At 57.1% G+C, this 9,048-nt stretch overlaps 4 protein-coding genes across 4 annotated transcripts; 1 reads left to right on the plus strand and 3 right to left on the minus strand.

Annotated features, from left to right (window-relative positions):
* Positions 1 to 694: 694 nt before the first annotated feature.
* On the minus strand, positions 695 to 986 carry L226DRAFT_539627 (uncharacterized protein). The gene is made up of 2 exons (XM_067681706.1): positions 819 to 986; positions 695 to 756 (listed from the first exon to the last, which is right to left on the minus strand). Exons 1-2 carry the CDS (start codon positions 938 to 940, stop codon positions 708 to 710), a joined length of 171 nt encoding a protein of 56 aa, XP_067530216.1. The 5' UTR covers positions 941 to 986; the 3' UTR covers positions 695 to 707.
* Positions 987 to 2,929: 1,943 nt separating this feature from the next.
* L226DRAFT_269728 (uncharacterized protein) lies at positions 2,930 to 3,467 on the minus strand. Its single transcript, XM_067673462.1, has 2 exons — positions 3,124 to 3,467; positions 2,930 to 3,059 (listed from the first exon to the last, which is right to left on the minus strand). Exon 1 carries the CDS (start codon positions 3,409 to 3,411, stop codon positions 3,127 to 3,129), a length of 285 nt encoding a protein of 94 aa, XP_067530217.1. The 5' UTR covers positions 3,412 to 3,467; the 3' UTR covers positions 2,930 to 3,059; positions 3,124 to 3,126.
* A 62-nt stretch (positions 3,468 to 3,529) lies between these two features.
* Positions 3,530 to 5,238, minus strand: L226DRAFT_471436 (uncharacterized protein; the record flags this gene model as incomplete). The annotated part of the gene is made up of 3 exons (XM_067676385.1): positions 3,530 to 3,934; positions 4,100 to 4,974; positions 5,025 to 5,238. 3 exons carry the CDS (start codon positions 5,236 to 5,238, stop codon positions 3,530 to 3,532), a joined length of 1,494 nt encoding a protein of 497 aa, XP_067530218.1.
* A 1,272-nt stretch (positions 5,239 to 6,510) lies between these two features.
* Positions 6,511 to 7,345, plus strand: L226DRAFT_269775 (uncharacterized protein). The gene is made up of 2 exons (XM_067673463.1): positions 6,511 to 6,848; positions 6,926 to 7,345. Exons 1-2 carry the CDS (start codon positions 6,586 to 6,588, stop codon positions 7,209 to 7,211), a joined length of 549 nt encoding a protein of 182 aa, XP_067530219.1. The 5' UTR covers positions 6,511 to 6,585; the 3' UTR covers positions 7,212 to 7,345.
* The last annotated feature ends 1,703 nt before the right edge of the window (positions 7,346 to 9,048 follow it).

The following is a 9,048-nucleotide window of genomic DNA, read 5'->3' on the forward strand; positions in this document are numbered from 1 at the left end:
TTTCCAGTGTTTGGTACACTTGTAATACGTGCATGCGACGATTAATCTGCCATTGTTATTCGCAATTATATAAATTGTATATGCTTCCCGCAGTGCCCAGCGCTTGGCGTGCCGCGGGGCAACCGGGCCTGCCGGTTGTCCACCCGCGTCTTCTGTTGGTACGCAGCAAAATCAATATGAAAGGATGAATTTGATGTCTTTACGGTTGACTCGTACTGGTCGGGGACGTTGCTCACTGGCAAGACGAGCCCATGCATCTCCAGAGACCGAGCGTTCTAGTATGCAAACATAAAGTTATTTGCTGTATCTCGCCGAGTTCAATATCGTAACACATACAGCTAAGTGATCCGTGCGAGGTCCACGTGGTAGACAGAGCTCGTTAAGTAGCACCAAGCTGAGACATGTCATCAAGCGTGCACGCGACTTCCCTGGACTCCGAGTCCGACTTCTACGCGTGATCGAAGACCTTACAGTGTCGTTCGACGTGCGTTCAAATGAATACTAGTAAAACAATTCTATTCAAAGTACATATTCGATACAACCCCGCCAGTGAGCCGGACAGCTCCCTAACGAACCGACAACTTCCAACATTGATCTACTCGGCTTCACCATCCGCCCAGGTGACCGCCGCTTCTAATCCAGCGGCTTGTCCGGATAGTTACCATACAAGCGGAGCCTCCCAACGGGCGACGGCGGTGACATCTAGGCTACGACGGATTATTCGCCCTGCGGTACTTCTCTCTGGCATGGTGGAACCTAATTGAAAATTATTCGTGAACCTGTGGACTCTCCCGACAACCTAGTAAAAAAGAACAAACCAGGTATATATGGTATCCGTGTCGAGATTAAGCTGGCTAGCTATAAAGTCACGCTGCGGTCCATTCGGGTGATCATTCCTACGCAGATAATCTTCAAGGAAGGAATTTTGGAAGTCGTCCATTCTATTCGCTTTCTTCTTGGAGCCGGTGGGAATACTTTTCGTTGGGACATAGCTCCGATCAGATTGGCGTCTGCCCTTGAACCTAGCAAACCGGAGTTCATGTTACTACTGTCAACAAATCAAGACCAGAATGCATACCATTTATCTATGTCCTCCGTTCGGCACCCTGTCTGTTTCTGAAGAAAAAGCCGCTCCTCATGGGTCGGCACCTTGCTCTGGGTCTCATAGAACCGGCGAAAGACCTCCTTGGCGGCGTCGGTGATTGCTCGCCCATCTATTACCACTCGATAGTCACATGTCCCGCCCAGACCGGCGGCCCGACATGTGCCACACGAAGGCCTTACCCCGTCGCATTCTCGCGATGAGAGATAGCTGAACGACAGTAACATCGTCAGCATAAGTGGTTTACGCACGTGCAGGCATGCTCACCATTCAGCGCACGGTAATGTTACCCTTGCTGTCGGCGAGATGTGTTCCGAGGCGTATTCACGGCGAGCGGTGTGGTGAGAGCCACTTGCGACGCTACTAATGCCTCGCCACTCAGCTTGGGCGGTGGCGGTAGCGGGCGGGTATTGACTCGGTACGGACGACGTCGGCCCACGCAACGCCGGAGCGGAGCCATACGGCAACGAGCCGCCGTATTGTCCATGGGCGGCGTGTGAAGGCACTCCACCGAAGTTGCTATACCCGCCGGGAGGGAGGTATCCTGCAGGTACCGCGGTATGTGGCCCATGCACCGGCGCTCCTCCTGGGTGGGGGGCTACGGGCGGAAAGGGCGGATTGTTGTGGAACGGAGGTTGTGCGTGCTGCGTGACGTGAGTCGGAGCGGCGGCGGGTGCGTGGCTACGGGTCCGCGTCGGAGGCGGAGGCGGAGGCTGGCTTCCATCCCAGTTTCCGAGAGCCGAGTGCGAGCTGATCTGATTCGGCGATGGGGTTATGTGGTGGATAGACACGTCGCCGTTGGGATACGAGAAAGACATGGTGTACTGGGTTGGGATGGGTTCTGAGATGCGAGAGGTTGTGGAGAACACGGTCCACCTCATTCATGATATACTAGTCGTAGGTCAAAGCGGAGCCTGAGGTGCCGCCAATGGACATTGTTGCAGTCCAAGCGATACAGATCCAAGCTCGCCGCCAGTGGCGTCGTCAAAAGCGTCGTGACCCGTCTTGAAGAACGCGTGCATTGAGAATGTCTAGCCCCGATAGTATCGCATTCCGTCAAGCCAGAATGATCATGAACAGTATCAGTCAAGTTGTGCTTCATTTCGACCGCTCTCGGGACGAGGATGCAAAGCGTACAGTCCTGTCGCCGCAGCAGTAGAGACCAGCCGGTGAGTAGTTTTCCGCGCCTCACAACTTAGTTGCTCACCGGTGACGACGGTGACAAGTCACAAGTCCTCCGGTCAGTGCTTTGACTCGGGGCCTGCAGCACTGCACGATCGCTTCATCCCTAGACCAAAATTCACTGTGAACGACTCGTCTTGCAGAAGATGAGGAGCAATGTCGACGAGAAGGGGAGTCATATGCCCGATGTGAGCCTCCTTGCTGGCCCCAGACGCAAATCGGATCGATCGGAGTCTTCAAGCGGACAATATACCGCCCGGTTCCTTCACATTCACTGTGGCATATACATTATTCGTACATCACCGATGACCTATGCATGGACAGGGTGAGACAAGTCGAAGGTTCGCTCGAGCAACGTGCAACGCACCTCCATCATAATGCACCTCCGTTTCCCCCGGGCCAGAACTGGGACCATCACCATCACGTCAGAGCCAGTAGCGTAGTCAGACACAACACCAGCACTCACCCATGCATGCAGGACGTGACTCGCGGAGGAGGACGAGCTAAGTCCAACTCGAATCCATCTGGCGGCGGTTTGGCACGACTCAGCGCCTTTCGCGCAGGACGAGGACAACGGCGGCTCCCGGGCCGAACAGGTACGTACCAGCCGCCGGTTGTCCTGAACCAGAGATCGTCTTCGTCTTCTGCGATTATGTAGGCTACGCGTACAAGTACAAGCACAAGAGCAACGTAGGACAGCAAAGTAAGGAGTCCACTATGTACGTAGAGGATGGGTGGGTGGATGGGCGGATGGAGGATGGAGGATGGATGGTAGCTGCGATCCGCGTAAAGGTCCCGGATATGTAAGTTACGAATATCCAACGAGCGTGCGTACGTACGTCCTAGCTATGTACTACAACAGTCCCGGCGCTGTGGTCATTGACATCTATCCTAGGTCGATAGTTGATAGTAGTCCCAGATACACTCAAGAAATCAGCATATCCACGCTTGGCGTCGATCGACAGGAGGAAGTGTGGCAGGGGAGGGCGTATCAGCGGATGCAGTGCAGCGCACAGCTCGGGATGCACAGGGTATGCACATGTCAGACGAAGGACATTGCCAAGGAGGAGAGCAAACAGACGCAGGCCGCGATGCCCCGACGTCCATCTAGCGTAGAGTGAGCGCATCAGCTACAACAGGGGGGTATGTACGCACGATGAAGAACAACTGATACAGTCAACAGATACGCTCTCAAGATCGAACAGACGGCGAGATACCAGATAGTATGTACATACGTCCATCAAGTCAAGATGTCCTGGCACTCTCCGTGTACCCCGGCGGCGGAGGAGACGACATCTGTGCCTCCGTCTGCGTCTGCGGCCCAGGGGGAGTCGGAAGTGTCCGTACACTGCGCACCTGCGTCTGCATCTGCACGAGCGGCACAGGCGGGACAGGCGGCATCGGCGGATACGCGCCCGCGCCCGCGCCCGAGAACGTCTGCGGCGGGTCCGGGAACCTGTTCGCCCAGCTCGGGGGCGCCACGAGGTCCGGGTCGCGCCGCAGCTCGTGCGGGTACGCCCCGGAGACGGTCGACGAGGTGTTTGCGCGGCGCGGGCTCGGCAGCCACGAGCTCCGGGTCGGGGTCATGCCTGGCGAGAGCGAGGCCGAGTTCAACGTCGTCGTCCGGGAAGCCGAATACGCCGAGGGTGGCTGGATAAGGCAAGTTGCGCATGCGCAGGGGCGTCAGTCAGCATATACGATCATCGCCATTGCACGGAAGGTCAGAGTGGTAACGAGGGAGGAGGAGGAAAAGGAAGGGGGGGCCGAGATGGAAGGATAGAAGAAGGAAGAAGGAAGAAGGAAGCAAGTACTGACTTGTCGTGTGGACGGGGTCCGTGGACTCCCAGTCGCGATCGTAGCAGTGTCGTTGATGGTGAAGTTGTCCCCGCCGTCGCGGGAGATGATGAGCACGTCGTCCATGCCGGGCGCCCCATGCTCCTGCCCGTGCTCGTGCTCGGATTGTGGGTCGTGGTCGCTGCGTTCGATGACTACCTCCAGCGGCGTCGGGCGAGCGGCGCGCGCTTGCCGCCGCTCCTCGCTGAAGGACGGTACGGATGCATTCTGTGGTCTGCGGAAGTCGGCCACGGTGTGGAATTTCGGCGGCACGGGCGGAGGCGGAGGCTCCTCCCCGTCGATGCGGAAGCCCTGGTCGGGAGAAATGGGAGAGACGTGCTTGGACTTGTAGCTTGCGCTCTTGCGGATCCCGTCCTTGAACTTGATAAAGCGTTCCATGAACGTTGGCACGCGGACGTCCAGGAACTCGATGTTCGACAGCATCGACAAGCTGGAGCCCGTCCGCGCATGGGATCCTGTATACGAAGCGCGAGAATTCCGGCCGGATGGGGTATGTGCCCGGTCCTCGGGCGAGTATGGATCGTGATATGGGGTGTCAGAATGGCTCGCAAGTAGGTTGGAGTCGTCATCGATCTCCCAGGATGTGTCCTTCCTGGAAGGCTGCAGTCGGTGAGAATGCAAGGACAGCTTGAGCTCCCGAAACCACCGAAGGGGCTCTGAGAACAGGCTCGCGCTGTCGGACAGGTTCTGTGATCGCGGACGCGACGGGTATCGGGTTCGGGTTCGCTGTCGTCGGTGGTACCACAAGAAGCCCAGCCATGCAAGAAGCACGACCCCGACGGCAACGGCAATCGGGACGGCAATTTGCGCGCCTCGAGAAAGTCCGCTGTCGGGATCTGTGATATTCTTAGCTGTGTCGGGGAGTTCGGCAATAGAGGAGGCTTACCTGGGTCCGCTACAGCCTCCTGCAGATTGAAGTCGTGCGCAGAAGAAAGTTGCTGATACGCCCAGCGCGGGATTAGGTTCGTGTCGACTTCGACGTTAGAGGGGAGGGAGAATTGTGCTGGGTTCGAGTCGCAGGTATTCTCGTCTGCCCATGATGACCACTGGGGGATGTCGTCGCCGCTGCATACAGCGCACGCTGCGCATATGTTGTACATTACTGTATTACTATGACGCGAGTCAGCGACACGCCGCGCATGAGCCGAGATATGACGCACCATGTACAGTTTCGTGCTGGCGTCTTGTCTGTGGATGCATCGTCAGATATCTGCAAGCACCGAGGTGAGAAACACTGACCGTTGCCACATGCTTGTTGCAGTTGTCTCTGCACGGTGCACGGGGACTGTCCAAGTTGGTTGTTGAGCTGGACGCGATAAATCAGCATCGTAATATCGTAGAGCGGTCAGGTTCGGAAAGGGGAGCGGTAACAACGATCCGTCATCTGCAGCCAGACTTCACTCGCACGAAGCGCGAAGTGTCACGAAGGACTCGACGCCTGCCGATGCAAGCGTAGAATGGTGTTGCAGACACAGTCGCGTCAGGAGAATTGTACGGCCTGGTAGCTCCACTGGAAGACCTCACAGGTTGGAGCCAATCTGGTGCGCTCCGATTTGAGAGGCGCTATGCGCGGGGTAACTCCCTCGGTCTAACTCTTCTCTATGAGGTATGGAGAAGCAGGAAACATTCCAACTGACTTTGTGTGCATGCCGCGCCAGTCTCCCGCGCATTCCAAGCCGAGAACAGGACCAACGAACAGAGAACGATCGAGGGTAGTAGAGTATATGACGGGGATATAGCCACGCTCGAGTCGATCGACACACGAGCCGACGCTGCGCCACGATCGGGACTGCGCACCCCGCCGCGTCGCGCCCCGCCCTCGCGAGCCAAACTCTATTCAGTCACTGCGCACGACACGCGAACCGAGGACATCCTCCACCCTCAAACACGCGAGCAGAGATGCGAAACGAACGCTCACCTTGGTCAACCCATCCCGCGTACACTCAGCCTATGAGATCAATGACCGCCGGAGGAACCCAGGACGCATGTCAGAAGTGCCCTTCACGCACGAGAAGCAAGCGGGCGCACAGTAGATTGGGCAACGGCGAGGCCGGCTAGCACGAGTTCGAGAGGCAAAAGGGCGAGCGGGAACATGGCGCCATGCACGAAGAGCCAGAGCAGCGTGTAGCTTGGGCAGAAAGAGAGAAAGCGGTCGGTAGTCAAGCAAGAAGAGCGCGTTCAGGAAGGTGTCAGCAGGAGGAGGAGCATGGGAAGCGAGGGCGAGACTGAGACTAATAGCCAGCCGGCGCAGATGGGCGGTGGTCCGGGTCGACCGACCTCCCAGTGCCCACTGTCTTCCACCCGGCCAATCCCCGTCCTTGGCAGATAGACGCCGCCGCCCACCAGCTGCTCCCGCCGCCCCTTCTTGTATCCCAATTCTTGCGATTTCCCTATCCGACCTCCCAGGCACGCACTATCCCACTCGTCCGACAATCCTGCGGCACACAATGTCGGATGACTCCAGCTCAGACGTTGGCCTCCAAATCCCTAGCCTCAGACCCTTTGCATATCGAGGATGTGCTCCTCGATACATCAACTCACACATTGCACAGTGCACTGCATCCGTACGGCAGAGTCGACAGTACCGACTCCTGATTTTCGAACATTCTCACTCTAGCCGGCAGCTGCGACCAGTGCGGACTACGTACGACGTACGTACCTGTACGGAGGCTGTGGAATACCGCTCTTATGGACCGCCCGCACATCGTACGTAGGTACGTCTCCGAGTCGTACAATTCGCCTGTGCCAACCGAAGCTGGGATGGAATTCTTCGGGAACTACTTACAGAATATGTTCACGTTGTTCGGTGCAGACTGCCCTCCGGCTTCCGCTGTCCAATCCGTCTGTCGCCGCATCTCAATCTGCCGTCGCAACTGTCTTCGGTCGTCACCAGTCATCTTCCGATACGACACAATCCTGCCAAGGAGCTCTAGCATTCGTCGGGCGCACGCCGCCCTCCGCGCATGTCCGACGACTCGCGACTTGTCCCTCAAGTCCGAACCATCTTGCAATCGTGGTCCGTCGGCTACCTGCCGCAACAAAAGCGAATGCGTCTACGTCACTACGGTATTGAAAGTGATTGGCTATATGCTAGTGAAAGCGCGAGTACCGCGTACAGTAATATCGGCCTCCGGCCGCTGTCATGGTGATGTCCGTTACTTACGTCCCCGATATCGGAATAGGACTAGGAGAGTTAACGATGAACTCATGATGATGCAGGGTGCTCCCTTGTTCCTTTGGACGACACTTCTCAATTTTTATGGAGTCGGCTGACATGATGTTTCAGGATAGGGTTGTTGACGAACTACAAGATCGCCTCGAGGCAGCGTCGCATAGCTCACTATCTGTTTGGTGGCCCCCGCCGCTGAAGCTTGTACGCCGTGGACGGCTCCATTTGCGACCTATCCGTATTGGTACGTTTAGAATCCCACCCTGAGTCGCTGAAACTGACGACACTCGGAAGCTATCTCCTTGACACGCTACAGTCAGCCTGCAGCTCGTCATGGTCCATACTCCAGCTACGATTGGTCGCGAGCCACGCACCCGGATCCCTTCACTGCTCGCGCGGCGTGCTGGCACTTCCTGGCCTAGAATCAAAGCTCTGATCGACCTTAGAGCGACTGCCTTCTGCCCACAAACTCGGTCAGAGCTGCGCGCTTTGCTCTCCGCCTGATCAACCCTTGGTCCCTTAACCTCAACGGCTCGGTACCTGCAGCTGCCACTCATCAACACCTCTCGATCACCATAAAGACGACTTTCCACACACGAACACTATTTCTCCACTTTTCAGCTCATACGTCATGGTGTCCCATCCAGCTACTATTCCCTCCGGACGGCGGGCTACCCACTCTGCGCATGGGGTGCACCACGCATCTAGCTCCCGCTACCACTGTAGCAACGAGGCCGACTTTCGCGGCGTACGCAGCCCGTGGACTCGGACTCGTATCCAGCACTCGCGAGTGGCCCGTTCTCATCTCAGACCGGTGTACTCTCTCATTTCGCTGCGCTGACTGGCGAATCCGGCTTGCACGACGTTGCCCCGTCCGCGCCCTCGGGTCATAGAGCAATACTTCCCGGAGTAGCCAGCGAGGCCATCTGCAAGCTGTAGAAGCAGTAGCGATCCTCGCTGACTACTACGAGAACAAGGAACAAGAAGAAACCCTCACATAAGAGCGCGTCGAGCTCGCGCGCGCGGCAGGACGGGCGAAGGAGGCTATCAGACCGTGGTGCGTCGGTCGATGACCGGTATCTGACGCATCGCACTCATGGCAGCCTCAGGAATGCCAACTCGACCTACGACTCCGGGTCCAACAGCGAGCCGCCCGACGATCATAGACAGCGCGGCTGAGCTTGTGAGAAGCATGCGCTGGTCAACGAGCAGGTCGCATGGTCTCACAGGCTTGAAGGAGTACGACCACCGGCAGCTGAACCGCCACGGGGAGCTGCCATCGTCCTCGTCCGCCTGCTGCAGACTCATGCCAAGTGGCCGAGGCGCGCCAAATCGCCGCCCGATGGTTTCATTGGACTTGGCTCGTCCTCAGCAAGTCGCGTCCTGCATGGGTGAGTGCTGGTGCGTGTCGGTGATGATATGGTAGGTTCCAGGGCCAGTACCGCCGTGCGCAATAGAAGTGCATGTGGAGGTGCATGTGGAGGTGAGTTGCGCGTTGTTCGAGCGAACCTTCGACTTGGCTCACCATGTTCCATGCAAAGGTTGTGGCTCGTCGTTGATGTACGAATATTCGATACGCTAAAGTGAATGTGAAGACGTAACCAGTCGATATTTGGTCCGCTACAAGACTCAGATCCGAGTCGGTACACGTGCACGAACCAGTGCATCTGAGGAGGCTCGCATCGGGCATAGTATTACTGACCTTCTCGTCGACATCGCTGCTCATCTTCTACAAGCAAGG

The sequence above is a fragment of the Lentinus tigrinus genome (genome assembly GCF_003813185.1).
Source record: "Lentinus tigrinus ALCF2SS1-7 unplaced genomic scaffold L226scaffold_45, whole genome shotgun sequence".
Taxonomy (NCBI): domain Eukaryota; kingdom Fungi; phylum Basidiomycota; class Agaricomycetes; order Polyporales; family Polyporaceae; genus Lentinus; species Lentinus tigrinus.